Source organism: Glycine max, chromosome 20 (assembly GCF_000004515.6).
Source record: "Glycine max cultivar Williams 82 chromosome 20, Glycine_max_v4.0, whole genome shotgun sequence".
NCBI lineage: Eukaryota > Viridiplantae > Streptophyta > Magnoliopsida > Fabales > Fabaceae > Glycine > Glycine max.
The window spans coordinates 45,302,564-45,318,640 of NC_038256.2; the positions used below are offsets into that span (position 1 = coordinate 45,302,564).

At 34.8% G+C, this 16,077-nt stretch overlaps 1 protein-coding gene across 1 annotated transcript; it reads left to right on the forward strand.

Moving 5' to 3' along the window:
- The first annotated feature begins 5,809 nt into the window (after positions 1-5,809).
- LOC100786678 (ubiquitin carboxyl-terminal hydrolase 9) lies at positions 5,810-15,788 on the forward strand. Its single transcript, XM_003556381.5, has 14 exons — positions 5,810-6,076; positions 6,198-6,402; positions 8,667-8,921; positions 9,381-9,525; positions 9,902-9,961; positions 10,072-10,170; positions 10,478-10,864; positions 11,000-11,140; positions 11,656-11,826; positions 12,204-12,461; positions 12,536-12,681; positions 14,088-14,630; positions 14,729-14,999; positions 15,125-15,788. Exons 2-14 carry the CDS (start codon positions 6,251-6,253, stop codon positions 15,281-15,283), a joined length of 2,787 nt encoding a protein of 928 aa, XP_003556429.1. The 5' UTR covers positions 5,810-6,076; positions 6,198-6,250; the 3' UTR covers positions 15,284-15,788.
- The last annotated feature ends 289 nt before the right edge of the window (positions 15,789-16,077 follow it).

The window sequence follows — 16,077 nt, forward strand, 5'->3', positions numbered from 1 at the left end:
TGGGTTGTCCATGTTTTAGGGTTAAAAAATCACAGTATTTTTGAAATATTTACAAAATTAATTTTAGATTTAGTGTTTAATGTATAATATTATTATACACTAAATATACTCATAAAAATACACTAAATATTTTAGACATAAAAATAATGTCAATTGAATAAGTAGAAACTTTTATATTAATAAAAAAATAACTTACATAATACTTTTAATATTAATAATAGAAACGTATTATTAAATGCACTATTATTTACTCACATTCTAATATTTCTCCTTATTCAACACATTCTAATTATGTTTTCCTAGGTTATGAAACTTTAAATCAAGCTTTGAGTTTTTTAACTTAATATTATTAAAGTTAATAAAATAACTCTTTAACTTGTATATTTTATATTTAATGGAAATTTGGTTTTGTATTACATGTTGATGCATTTTATTTTATTTTCCATTTTTTTATCTAAAATTATTATTTTTATTCGTTTTTAAATCAAGTCAAGTTGGCTTGATTTGGCATGGTAGCATAACATAGGGTTGGGTTGGTCTTAATAAAATATTATTTATATCGATATGGATCGGATTTGACTTAAATTGTTTCAACTCTTTGGTTTGTAGGGTTGCTTATTTTGTAAAATCTGTTGTAATCTGAAAGAAACTATATATTTTATCATTGTTGTTGTTATTATAATAAATGATGGTTTTGAATATGAAGATATTATATTTAATTATTAGGGTTTTAAGTAACCTGATTTGGGTTCGCTTGTCCTGATGCATTTCTCTTGTGATTAATGGGTTAGGGCTTTCTACAAGAATCATGCATCCACTCAGAATGCCGAGGATCCTCAAACGAGATCCTGTATTAGGTTCCACAGGATTGATCAGGATACTGGCTTAATCGTTTTAACGGATCGAATTGTGATCTTATTAATGAAGCAAATTCAATGAAGCTACAACTAGTATCATAGAGAAGCGACATTGTTTACTTTGCTCTATGTTGGGAACATGACAATACGATTTTATTTGTTGGAGTTCATTAATATAGTTTAAGACTCACCCAATGAACACCTAATTGGGTCATTTATCTTTTTTTTGTGTTTTTATTGTTAAGCAACCTAATTGCCCGACCAAACTTCAATCAAGTTGGTTTGGGTTGGATAATCAAGTTGATTAATTAAAAATTGTCAAAATTAAAAAAAATCATAAAAAATTGGAAAATTAAAATACCTAATTAATTCAAAATTAAAGCATTTAAATATGCAAAAGCTAACTAAACATAAGTCATGCACAATCAAAATTAAGTGTACATTATGCAAAAAGTTTAGAATACTCATAAATAGACCACTTCCACTCAAACACAACCATAAGTTAGTCATGTTACCAAAACTTGAATGCATGTCTAAAATAAGTTTAAATATATTTTTAGTCTTTCAAATTTGGGAAATATTTTTTTAGTCCTTTTCGTTGTAAAAAAATTTGTCACAAATTATGCATTCAAAATGCTACAAATCGTCCAAGAATGAATAATAAAACATTTTGCAAATTTGAATGGCTAAAAAAGGTAACTTTTAATTTGAGGGACTAAAAATACAACTTTCAGGTTTTAGAGACCAAAAATATACTTAAGTCTAAATTATAACAAATCCCTTAGTAATGGTGATTAATTATGATTGTCAGAATTGAGGATAGATAAGCCATGTATTGGTGCACACAGTGGGGGTTACTTATGGTATTAGAGATGCTAAGTCAAGTATGAGAATGCTTAAGTGGTCCGATGTATATGGCCACATTCTAGGTAGTATTACTTATCGGAACCTGACTATCTTGACAGGTTACTCTTGCCTTTTGTTGTCACTATGGAGGACACACCTTAGAGGTTTGTTGTGGAAATCCCAGAAAAATGATCATGATATTGATATTGGAGCCAACACAATTGTCATGTTCTACTAGTATGGACTATCTATTGCTCATTTGGTGATGATCATTGTCAATCTCCATAAAGTATTTGTGATAGACCTAGTGTGTTGGGTTTAGTTATGATATTGAACTTGATGCTAATTGATTATGATGATTGTGTTAGATGTGAAGATGATAATACATTAGTATCAACAAAATGCTTTGATCTTATTTTATTGATTTTTATTCATGACATTTTGTTATCACCACTATCTAACGTCTTTCTTCTATCATCTTTATATGCCAAAATAAACATAGATACAAAGCAATATTAGCGAGCTCAAGAGTAATCTTCGTGACTGAGAATGTGTGGTATAACAAGGTAGGACATAAAGATATCAAATATCCTTCTAGACCTCTGATGGCCACATCAAAATGCATAGCGGAAACTTCACTCTATGCAAGTGAAGCATTACTGTCTAGGACAATATCTCACTGTCAAGGTTATAATGGCAGTACTTTGACCTTTAAAGGTACACTATTAGACCTTTGATTGAGCTCGTAAGCACCATTGTACGCGTAATGTATCTTCTATATTCATATCTTGTAATTTCAATTATTCTGAATAAGGCAATTTAAGTTTTAACTTTCATATTTAATCATAGATGATGTTTTGGGTGGACTAGTGGATTAAGTGATTTATGGTGGACAACTTTTTTCCACCCTTATATTCATTTGATGTACACAATAATAAGGTGGAGTCTCTATACCAAATATTTTATTTTCTTTTCTTTTGTCTCCCTCAACCACTATGCATGAGAACTCCACTGATGACATGTTTTGCTACTCTACCAACGACGATGAATACCTCAGCGGCCTCCCTCCCATCAACGCCAACGAGTCCAAATAGGAGTAGATTGTCGTCTTCCACATTTGCTTGCTAGATGATTGCTCCAACGTCACCATTCCCTGGTCTACATCGCCAACGACAACAACCACAATAATTACGGTACCCTCCTAGATTTGGGACTCCTCTCTCCGAATCTCTGCCCCCCTATTGTGATGAGAGCACAACTAAGGGCAAGGACCATGAAGCACTTGAAGGGCCTATGACCAGAGACAGACTTAAACAGACCCAACACAGTGATGAAGACACAACTAAGGGCAAGGACCATGAAGCACTTGAAGGGCCCATGATTAGAAGCAGACTAAAACAGGCCCAACATGTCATAGAGACAAGGCTGGTCATTTGTATAGCTGCCATTGATAATGATTGAAGGTCCAAGTGGAGAAAGATGAAGGCCCAGAGGCATAGACACTACCAAGACTATTAATTGTTGCTGAAGACCCAAACTAATTTGAAGGTCCAAATTAAATATGATTTTTAGTTATAATTTTTATTTATTGTAATTTTGGGCCCAAACTGTTTAGAAAGCCCATGCCTATTTTTATCTTTTGTTCAGATACACTATAAGTATTGGTTTTGTTTTCAATAAAGGAACTTTTGGCATTTTCATAAAATTTGGTGAGAGATTCTCTCTGGGTTCCTTGTTAAACCAATCTCAGACTTATCAAGGTAATCCTTGTGGCGTCTACCCTGACTTATCTTCCTTCACTGGAAGTGACGTCATCCAAAATCTCCGTAGCATGTATTAAGCGATCCGCTCCTAGTCAGGATCACGTCATATTGCTTCTCGGCTACCACAACTTCACAAATGTCTCTACCATAAATCACTTAACACTCTTGTCAAAAAAGTGTTTATGAAGTACAACATTCCACTTGTAAGATTCTATTCATGGCATACAAGTTTTTATTTTGTTTTGAACATGAATTCAATTAAGTTAAAAAAATCTTAGGTGTTTTCAATGACTTATTACAAGTCAATTTAACACAATCAAAGCTAATATAAAATCATGTTTCTATTAAGGTATAAGGGTGTTACACTTAACGAGTCTTTTTCGACTCCAACTAAATCTTTCTTTTATCTTCTTTTGTAGTTATGTCTCCAATTTTTTTTTTCTTTTTTAGTGTCAATAGGAGACATTATTGATATTGTTTCAATTAGTAAAGTTAAAACCTGAAATGACAATCCATTATCTTATACCATATTTAAGTCATTCTAAGTAACCATCTTTAACATCACAACTATTTTTTTTTTTTTTTGAGTTCCTTGCCTTTTTAAATGACTTTCTCTTGTGATTGTTAAATTAATTTGAGTATTTAAATATGTCTTGCCTCAAAGTTGCATGAGACAAAACAAGTGATTACATAATTTGTTGGTGGTCTCGTTATAGGATACCCAAACTGTCTCAGTGCCAAATATGGGTTGCAATTAATGTCTCCCTTGGTGTAACACCTCAACAAGCGTTACTTAAACTAAACATTTAAATTTAAGTAAAAATGAACATGATTCCATAAAAAAAACATCAAAATAGAGTAACAATTCCGGTATTTCACTGTAATTCTCAGTGTTTAGAATACCCAAGGTACCATACAAAACATTCCAAAGAATGGTAACATAAATCTATCAAGAAACTAAGCCTCATCAAACAGGTCAATTCTTAACAACAAAACATAATTCTCATTTTAAATGCAAGGGTCGAACAAAATGTAATATCATAACACGACTTTTGCTATTCGTGTTGCTCCATGGTTTGCTTAGTTTGAAAATTTAAACTTAAACTAGTGAACCGAAGTCTCAACGAGTGCACTATAGACACAACTTAAACATACAAGGTGCACGAATCATAGCCTCCTTTTGTTTTTAAGGCATGATATCTTAAATTACATAAACATGGTCTAGAATCTGATATGCATTAAAATGTTATCTTTTTTCGTCTTATATGTCATATTTAAGTTCATAATATTCAAAAGGGAACATCTTGTTCTTTGTTGTACATTCTTCCATTATCAAAGGATATTCCCTTACCACTCTTCGAGTATTGAAAGAAATTAAAATCCTGCACTTACAAAAAAGGGGTATAAAAATAAGTCTTGTACATGCTTTATTTTCTTTTTAACATGACCTCTTATCACCCTTTAGCGGTGAAAAAAGGGCTATTATTATTCCATTACCAAAACAACCTTATATATCTAACACACATATAATAATTATTTTTCATTTATAAATATGAATATTACGGTACATAACAAGAATAAATAAATTAAGAACATGTCTAGTCTTGGGGTTCATGTGCTTATCATCGGCACGGTTGCCCTAGCATCACTGTGAAGGGGTTAAAATCCCATCTTTAGAGATCCTATGTTGAGCGTTGTAACAAAGTCAGTTAACATCACATCACAAAGCCTTAACCCATGTATATGCTTTGAATGGCTCGAGCTTAGTGTAAACTGAGTTGCATTTGAAAAGAGTCCATTGGTTCACTTGAAAATTTATACAGCCTGCAATAAAAAATTAATTAATAATGTGTAACGAGAGAGAAAAAAGAGAGTCTAATAACATCTCAATGGTTTGTGCCAAATTATTTAAAGGATGTGGTACATCCTATTAAAAAATCACTTAAAATCTATTTTTAAAAAAATCCACTAAATTTAGTTATTCTCCTTCAAAAATTCTAATAATTTTGATTAAATATACTCCTTTAAATTACTACATATTTTTTATTATGGATAAATTCTAATATTTTTCTTCGACTCTAACCAAACAATTTGATTTATACAAACATTATAAATATGCACACTCATTCTTTTTTTCCATCACATCACTTATTACTTTTTGAGCCATTCTAGTTGATTCTCATGCTAAATTAAGTTAGAAACCAAGACAGGCGCTTGGAGATTACAAGTTTGATAGAATCGATAACATTAAATCAACAATTAATTAAAAACATTATTAATTTACCCAAACCAGAAATTCGCAAATCATCTTAGTAAAAGCTTTTTAAAACGATACCATGGCAGAGGAAAATTTCTACATGGGTGAGAGAATTAAACTTGAATATAAAAGCGAGAAGCAGCCGTTGAAAAGACGGTAAAGGTCTGTGCAGTGAATGGGATCATAAAAATTCATTTTTGGTTTACATTGCACATTACCTTCCCTGTCCTTGTCGCACTCCCTGCAATCTATGGTTCTTCGAATATACTGTATCGTGCCTTATTAGCCTTTTTACACATCTCTTTCGTTTGGTTTCCCTGTCACTGTTCATCCACTCGATCTGTTCAATTCAGGTACTTGCCGTGCTTCAATCACCTTCTTCCTTTTCTTCTTCACATGGCTTTCTGTTTGATTCCCGCTGTTCCATTTAACGCTTGTTTGAGCATTATCGCTTACTTAATATCCACGATTTAGGGCTTTATTCGAGATCTTTATTGTTCGTCGCGTCGATACAAATACAATCCACCATGACAATCGCCGATTCAGTTTTTCCGATGGATAATGTGGCCAGTTGCATACTGCTTCCGCCGGAGGAGGAAAACCGGATCGTGTCGGAGTTGATCAAGGAGTCGGAGCTTAATTTGAAAGAAGGCAACTTATATTACGTTATTTCTAACAGGTCTGAATCTTATTTCTTTTATTTTTGTTGTTTTAATTTTAACGAATCTATGCTATGCTATGTTGTGCGTCATGGTTTCGGATATAATTATCGTGTTAAAATCTATGATGATTGGCGCCTGCGCCCCTTGGTCTTTTGGACTTTTTATGTAGTCAATTAATTTGTGTCTCTATCATGGAGTGAATGGATCATCGTGTGTTGTGCTTGTGCCTAGACATGTATATGATTGTATGTTTGCTCCGATGTATCTATTCTTTTGGATTCACCCTCCTTAAAAAAATCTGCTAGGGTTGCTCTTTTGAAAATCTTATTAGGGAGTTGCTATGGGGTTTGTAAGGGTAGCGTTATGACACCTGAGAGCTGAGATGAGTTGTCAAATATTTGTTGATTATTGCTGGTATCATTAGTAGTCAATCTCAAATAGTGGCACACAGTGGTAGTCCCAGAAAAACGTTATAGCAGGATGGCTGCTATTTTGAGCCCTAAATCCTCATTAATGATCAAGGCGGTATATTGAGCAGAGATTGTAACAGCTGCTGGACATTGTTGTTTCAAGTCTGGAGATTGGCCAGAGATTGTAACAGATGCGGGATGCCGAAGATTGGCTAGAAAAGAGGTGTGCAGAAGTCAGAACAGAGCTACGGCTCGGAGGTATTCAGATGCGTCTAACCCAGTCGCTCCCATGACGCCTGCAAAATGGCATGATCTTGGCCGTGAATTGCGCTGCTCTAGTTGTGATGGCCAGGGGTGATGCAACAGAGAAGAGAGTGGTGTGACCCTGCAATGTGATGTGATGGTGCAATAGTGTCTCTATCACATGGTATTAACTACTCTGGCGGGTATTATCATAAATGTTTGAAGTTTGATTGAATATGACCAACAAGCAATAAATGTTTGACAAATCACAATGGTGCCAAATCCTTTGAGAAAAAAGAATGGGTACAAGAGTAATCACCATCTTATTATTATTGTTGTGTATTGGATCCTTTGTAGAATAGTTAATAGCAGGTTATAGCGATGTGTCAATTGTCATATGGCCTGGCTGTGGCAAAAGGGGCATTGTGTTACAATTGTGGAGCAGAGGCAGCGGCCTGAATTAAAGGCTAATAGTGGACAAATTGCAGCCACTATGGTCAACAAATCTTACTCAATCCTTGTTTTGTCCCCTCTTTGTTTGCAAGTTCTCAGATTTTTAAGATGGTATTTGACATTTATGCCCCTGCCCCCACCCTCAAAATGAATCAGGGTTCATTCCAAATCCTTCATTCTTCAAAGAATGGCATGTTAGGTTGCTACTCTGTATGGCAGGTGATGCATTTCCTGGCTAAGTTCTTGCTTTTCCAGCAGCCCCAACATGTTTTCTGGCTGCCCCGTAACCTCGGATGAGTCTGCTTTTTTTTCCAGACTCTGCTCATAGTTCATACTTGCAGGTCTGCTCCTTGTTTTGCTGCAACTTCTTCCATGATTCCGTCCTTAGTACTGTCTCTTTTTGCCATTAATTATTAATTCCGACCCCTTTGGTGGAGTGATGGCATCGTCTCAGTCACAACCAGCCCAACACAGCTCCTCAGCTTCAGCCTTATCTTGTTATTGACTTGTTAATTATGACTTAGTTTGATGCTGATTGTGTATCTGCATTTTAATTATTAATGATGGTAAATATATAATTTTTGGCAATTTTTTAATATTTGAGCATTTATAGTTATCCTGCTGTCTGGGATTGACTACTACCATCCTTCATAAATCACATGATGTTTTTCCTTATACATAATATGTTTACGGATTGTTATGTTAAAGTATTAATGCATATCTGTGCATTTTTGTATTGCATCCTGATCTTGCCATAAATTTGAACAACAAACTTTCAACTGTGGTTTTATGAGCTCATTTATTTGTTTTTTTTCTTCTTAATTTTTTAATTAAGAATGTCTAAAAAAAATAAAAGATAATTAGTTTTATTATTTTGAAAAAAGAAGCTAAAAACTATAAAAAAACAGTTTTATTGCATGTTTGATTCAACTTATTTTTGCCAGTTTAGAGAACTTTTGAAAAATAAGTGATTATATCTCCCCAAAAAATCTCAACCAGACATGTTCTTAGTTCTTTTCTCATAAGCTAGAATGAGTAGATTCTGAAAAAAGTAATGAAAAAAAAACTATATGATAGTAGTGCTTTTTGCCACAAGCTTATCTAAATGCACCCTATAGTGTATTACTTTTCTCATGTATCTATTTTTAATCATGTTTTTTTGCTACCCCATGCAGGTGGTTTTCAAGGTGGCAGAGTTATGTTGGGCCTTGTGTTGGTATGCTTTCAGTCGACAAGCAATCTTCTGATGGCCATAATGCCAACATGACTCACCCAAAGATTGCAGATAGACCTGGGCCTATTGATAATTCTGACATTATTTCTAAGGGAAATAGCTGTGACAACAATAATTTAGATATTCATCGAATGTTGGAAGAGGGTACAGACTATGTTTTAGTTCCTGAAAAAGTGTGGGAAAGGCTGTTGGAATGGTAAATTTATTATATAAATATGTTGCTTTATAATTTGGAAAAAATTAATGATCTTGTGATTTGTAGCTACAAGAAGAGCCAGAATGCATAAATTATTTTGATCTTGTATTCTTTGAAGAAAGAGGCATAAAACCATCTTTTATGCAACGGATAATTTGAGAACCCAGATTTAGTACCACAAATTATGTTTCATGAAGAAATTTTCTAGTAGTTTATATGAACAGGGTTTTGGAACATAGTGAAAGAAGAGCCAAAACATGTTTAACTTAAAAAAATTTCCCCTGAATCCTCATAGGCAGTATACTCTTGTTTTTGTTGATTTTTTTACAAGTCTAGGTTTAATATTAAAAATTTGAAGCTAACCTAAGCATGATATATGGAAACCTCTTGGCATTTTGGGCATGGAAAAAATGTTTGATTTGTGTTGTGTGTAAATAGATTTGTGTCTCAATTGTCTAGGTACAAAGGTGGACCTGCTTTACCAAGGAAGTTAATTTCTCAGGGTCATGAACATAAGCAATACAATGTTGAGGTTTACCCACTTAGTCTAAAGGTGACTGATGCGAGAGATAAGAGGCAGTCAATTGTAAAATTAAGCAGAAAGGTACCGATTGATTTTGTTGCAGACTCTTTTGTTCTAGTTAGCTTTGCAGTAAGGCCAATGTTTAGAAAGGGTGCTAGTTCATTTATTTGTATGCATTTTTAAAATAATCAATTTTTATTTCCTGTAATTTTATGTTTAAATAAGGTCATCAAAAATGGGATTTCACTTGGAATAGGAGAAATGTAAGACTGATATGTTTTTCTGTTTAGTTGAGGAATGCCCATAAAAATTTTAAAATTGTAAGTGCATACCATACAATTAAATGATAACATATACATGCTTATGCTGGTGTCTTGACACATTGTGCTTCTAATCTGGATTAGGGCTATGTTTGGTTGTAACATTCTTGTCTTTCTGTTCCTGTAATATATTTTAGGCGACCATTGGTGAACTTCATGAGCTGGTGTGCAAAATTAAAGGAGTAGAACAAAACAAGGTGCTGGTCTTTTTTAGCCTCCTTATTTTATTTTTTTTTTCTTTTTTTTTTATTATAAAATCTTACACTTCTCCTTCTGTCCTTTTCCTTTTTTGTTGGTTGTCAATTAGGCCTGTATTTGGGATTACTTCAATTTGAACAAACAATCATTGCTGACAGTCTCAGACCCGAAGACATTAGAGGATGCAAACTTGATAATGGACCAAGATGTGAGTAATCTTGAGTTGTATAGGCCTTTAATTGTAATTGATTTCAAGCTGGAAATAGAACTCCAAAGCTTTAATAATTTCTTCTTTTGCCTACAAAGTGGGTATTATGAAGTGCTATAAATGTGGTTTTCCATTACAAGGAACATACATCCAATATATGGTAATTTGGCTATATTTAAGTAGAGATATGAACTGAATATTCTTTTGGCTTTCTTCTAAATTTATGTTTAGATACTAAGACATCCTAGCTTTTTGCTTGGTATTGATTCTTCTATATTGTTGCTCCTGATTCATCTCTTGCTCACAGATTCTTCTAGAAGTATCACTTGATAGAGATGGCTCTTCTCATTCTGGCATGGATTCAATGGGAAATGAATTAGCTTTGGTGCCATTAGAACCTTCAAGGTCATCTATGTCCATTGCTGGGGGACCTACCATGTCAAATGGTCACTCGACTGGGTCTAGTTTTAGTTTGTATCAGGGAAGTTCTGTAAGTTCATCGTTGACCAATATGGATGATAGATATGATGTCTATAAAGGTGAAAGGGGTGGTTTGGCAGGGCTGCAGAACTTGGGGAATACCTGCTTCATGAACAGTTCTATTCAATGTTTAGTCCACACTCCACCACTTTCTGAATATTTCTTACAAGATTACAGTGATGAAATCAACATGGACAATCCTTTAGGAATGTGTGTACGTGACCATTTCCATTGGCTTATATGTATTTTTTCTAGTGTTCAACAGTTTATAAAATGGCGTACCATGATTGCTTTACTTTGAAGGCAATTTAAATTAATTTTGAAATTGTAACTAGTGTCTGATATGCAGGGTGAGTTAGCACTTGCATTTGGTGACTTGTTGAGGAAATTGTGGTCTTCAGGGCGAACTGCTATTGCACCCCGTGCATTCAAGAGCAAATTGGCCCGATTTGCTCCACAATTCAGTGGTTATAACCAGCATGATTCTCAGGTTAGTTTATGAAAATTGTCAAAGTTCCTAATTTTGAAATTATTGTCAAGTTAATAAACTCAAGTGCTGTTATTATTACTTAATACCAGAACATTATCTCCTTGTGCAACATCTAGACAACTTTAGGGTTTCTTCCGCTGATTTTCCTGTAATATGAAATGCCTTTTATTCAGCATTCATTGTCTCTGTCAGTACACCATCTTTGGTTACATCTGTTTCAACCCTTAGTTGATCATTGAATTTGAGAGTAACTCAGTTAATTTTGTTTTCTTATGTAATCTATCTTTTGCCTTTGCTTAACTTACATTTGCAGATGTAGCAATCGTAGTCCTATCAATGAGAGTTTGGTCTGCGTTAAAATTGGACTAGAGAAAATTTGATTATTGCTTGAATTTCTCAGTGACAGATTTTTGTTATTTTAAAATTGACCTTCACCACTAAATTTTAGAAGTCATTGAACTTAAGTCCTTTTATGAGTGTTGTCTGTTCTTGGAGTAATGTATTTGTTTTTTTAGGAATTGCTTGCCTTTTTATTGGATGGATTGCATGAAGATTTGAATCGTGTGAAACAAAAGCCTTACATTGAAATGAAGGACTCGGATGGTAGGCCAGATGAGGAAGTTGCATCTGAGTGTTGGAAAAATCATATGGCTCGGAATGATTCATTGATTGTTGATGTATGCCAGGTGAGAATATGTACATGTTGTGTCATAGACACTTATTGCATGAAGCCATGAATTATAATTGATCTGCCATTGGTAAGCTGAATAACTAAAATTTCTGCCTTATTGTTTCTATGCTCCCCTCCCCCCTTTTGGCACAAAAAAATGGGAAAAGAGAAGAAAAGAAAGAGAAGAACCTATAGTTATGAAAGCTGTTTGAGTTGTGAACCCATTGAGAAGATGGACTTTCAACTTTCTCCAATAATCCTTCTCTGATTTCTCTAAATTTTTTAACTTGATTTTCTTTAAAAGCTTGACAAGATGGACTTTCAACTTTCAAGTTCATTCTGGTTATCTTTACTAAGCACGGCATTTTGATTTTTCTGCAATAAAATCCCCAGGGTCAATACAAGTCAACATTGGTTTGTCCAGTATGTGGCAAAATTTCAATTACTTTCGATCCATTCATGTACTTATCATTACCACTGCCTTCCACTGTCACTCGCACAATGACAATAACTGTCTTTTATTGTGATGGGAGTGGTCTTCCCATGCCATACACCGTGACAGTTCTGAAGCATGGTAGCTGTAGAGATCTTTGCCAAGCATTAGGCATTGCATGCTGCTTGAAGAGTGATGAAATGCTTTTGCTTGCAGAGGTAAGTGCTTCTTATAAAAGTTGCTTCTTCTTGAATTTGATTTTGGTGGTTGATGGTTTATATGTCTCCCTTAGGTTTATGAGCATAAAATTTATCGATATCTAGAGAATCCGATGGAACCATTGAATTCAATAAAGGACGATGAGCATATTGTGGCCTATCGAGTCAAAAGTGGAGCCAGGAAAACAAAAGTTGAAATAATGCATCGATGGCTGGATAAGTAAGTTGACCTCTTTTGGTGAATGCTGTGTGATATACTGTATACACTAAAAGGGCACAATGCTCTAAAAAGTCATGGTTGTGTTATGAGTTTTTGTCATCTACGTAAGATGCATTATAGTGGTCTTTTTCCTTAACAATGTGTTTGGATGTGGAGTTTTGAGAGAGGAATTTCTTTTAAGTGGATTTAAAATATCATATGTAAAAAAAAGTGAAAGAATTCGAAAATTCCTTATCTTTTTCAAAGTCTCACTATCAACTCTCTCAGTTTTGGTGCTCCCTCTATCTCTGTTGTTCCATTTCCCCCTCTCTGTTCTCCCTCTCCCCCGTCTCTCTTTCACATCTCCCTGCCTTGCTCCCTCTCCCTCTTCCTTCCTGTCCCTCTCTTCCACACCCCTCTCCCCCTTTCTCTGATTCACCTCCCTTCCTCTCCTTTTTGTCTCTTTTGCTCTTCTTTCTCCCTCCCCCCTCTCCTGCATATTTGCACCTATCTGTCTCCCTTTCTTTCTTCCACACCTCTCCTTTCTTTTATCTCCTTCCTCTCTTTCACACATCTCTCTCCCTCCCTCTTCCCCACCCCCTCTCTTGTTCCACACCCTTTTCTAAAATAAATATTTAAGCTAAAATTTTACATATGATGGAAATTAATTTACTTTATCCAAAAAAGATTTTAGAAGGAATTTGAATTACTTTATCCAAACAAAATATTTTGAAAATGAAAAGAATTTAACTGAAGCAATTGAATATCCATTCATTTTAAATTCCTTAATTTTTTGCGATTCCCTAACCAAACACTACCTAAGTTTTTGATAAATTTATTCTTATGGTTCCCTTTTAACTAAGTATTCCTTTTGATTAGTTGAGTTCTATTGTAACTTGTAGAATTTTTTGGTTAAATAGTTTTTCCCCTTGAAAGTATCGGATTCAGGACAGGGATTTTCCCAAGAGAGTCAGTGTTAATAGTCACAGTTTTCATCTACCTGCTAATTTCTTCCAGATTACAAATGGGAACGAATAATCCAGAGATTGTTAATGGTGATTAATGCCACATGTCTTGGTGCCAAATAAATATCCAAATGGTTTTGGTTTATAGAGTAACTCTATAAACCAAAACCATTTGGATATTTATTTGAACATTTCTTGTAATTTTTCTGGTGATTTGGTTATTTTCTCCATTATTGGGCGTTTCAAGTACTACAGAGTCTTGCAGGTGCCATTCAAGTTGGTACCTGCTACTCAAGGTATGAATAAACCATGTAGGGAAATCTTCCATTGCATTGTTCCTCAACCAATTGTAGAGATTTCACCCAGTTGTTCCTGGTGCACTGACTTGGAAAATGATAATGCTTCAAAGTCTTTATTACTGATTGATTTGATTTTTGAATTACCTCAATGTTCACTGGACAGTATGAAGGCTGGAGACAGGAAGCTCTTTGGGACCCCGTTGGTTACTTATTTGGTAGAAGATCCTCAATTTGGAGCCAACATTGAGGCATCTGTACATAAAATGTTGGAACCTTTAAGAAAAGCATATTCCTCAAGTAAGTCTCATGATGGGAAGGAAAATGGTTTCATCTCAGCTGGCAGTGATGAGCAATCAAACATCTCCAATACTCAAAGTGAATCTCAGAGTTTAACAACTGGCAACAAAGAACAAGAGGGAACATCCTGTGGGGAGTCATCTTTCCAACTTGTTTTAACTAACGAATGCTGTTTGAGTTGTGAACCCATTGAGAAGGCTTCTTTTATAAAACCCAACCAAGTTGTAAGAGTCTTTCTTGACTGGACTGACAAAGAACATGAATTATATGATGCTAGCTACCTGAGGGATCTCCCGGAAGTTCACAAAACTGGATTCACTGTGAAAAAAACCCGGCAAGAAGCTATTTCTTTGTTTTCTTGCTTGGAGGCATTCTTGACTGAAGAACCTCTTGGACCAGATGACATGTGGTAAGATTGTTTTCATGCTTTTGAAATGGACTTTCATACTAGACTCTACTGTGTTTTGAGAGATATTGCTGCTTTACTTTTTATTTCTCAATAACTAGGTACTGCCCTAGATGCAAGGAACACAGACAAGCTACAAAGAAGCTTGACTTGTGGAAATTGCCGGAGATTCTTGTTTTTCACTTGAAACGGTTCTCATACAGTAGATACCTGAAAAACAAACTTGACACTTTTGTGAATTTTCCCATTCACAATCTGGATTTAACTAAATATGTGAAAAGCAAGGATGGACCGTCTTATGTGTATGACCTTTATGCAATCAGCAACCATTATGGTGGTCTAGGTGGTGGGCATTACACTGCGTATTGTAAGGTAAGTTCATAACATGCACCTGCTGTGATGCCGAGTCTTGTTTTTGTAATTTGTGATTTCTTTATGCTGTTTTAGATGTTTCTGTTTTAAACCTTGGGTTTAATTGTTCTGTGAATTTTTAACAGTTGATCGATGAAAATAAATGGTTCCATTTCGACGATAGTCATGTCTCTTCTGTTACTGAAGCTGAAATTAAATCTTCAGCTGCATATGTGTTATTTTATCAGAGAAATAGAATTAAAGGCCAGATGGAAGGGGAGACATCTCAGGTTCATACAGTATAGATCATGATGGGGCATTTTGTTGCTTGATGCCTATTTTACATGCTTAGCAGTTAGCACAAAGCGGAGCTTTTGTCCTGGATAGTTATTTTACTTCGCAGTGCAAGACTGCCAGGTAAAATATGAGACAAAATGTTCCGGTAGTGAAAAGAGCAATTAAACAAAAATGTTTAGGTGAGGCTCTGGTAGTTTTCAGTTCTTAATCACTACATGAATGATATCATTTTTTGATAGAGAAATTTTGGCAGTCTATGAACTTGAGATATTTCTGTTATTTCATTTCATTGGAGGTTAAAACAGATCATCATGAATTCACCATAATTGCTGTTTGACAGTTGTATGTATTGGTGTCGTGCTAATAGGGCGACGCTTGTGTTTGTGAAAGGAATCGTGCCCTCCTGTTATTATGTTGTTAGGATTCCAGTACCCAGTATCATGTGGAAAAGATGATTAGCACCTGACTATTTGTTTATTTTTTAAAATAATAGACTGCCCACTTTCTCTTGTATTGTCTTTACTTCATATCTGGTGCATTTTCGGTTATGTGTATGACTTAGCTGCCTGGATCTTTTGGATCATTTTTCAGATTTTTGTCCGGTAATATAGGTCAAATTGAGCAAATGTCGTATTTTTATTTTGAACACCTACAGTCTGTTTTCTGCCTCTAGTTCGAGGCCTGCAAACTATGAGACCCTGGAGTTCTTGTTAATCTACCTTGATTGGGCGTCAGTTTGTGTTTGATTCCTGTTTTATGCGGTGGTTGTTTCCGTAGGGTTTGCTTGACCTACTGAAAATTT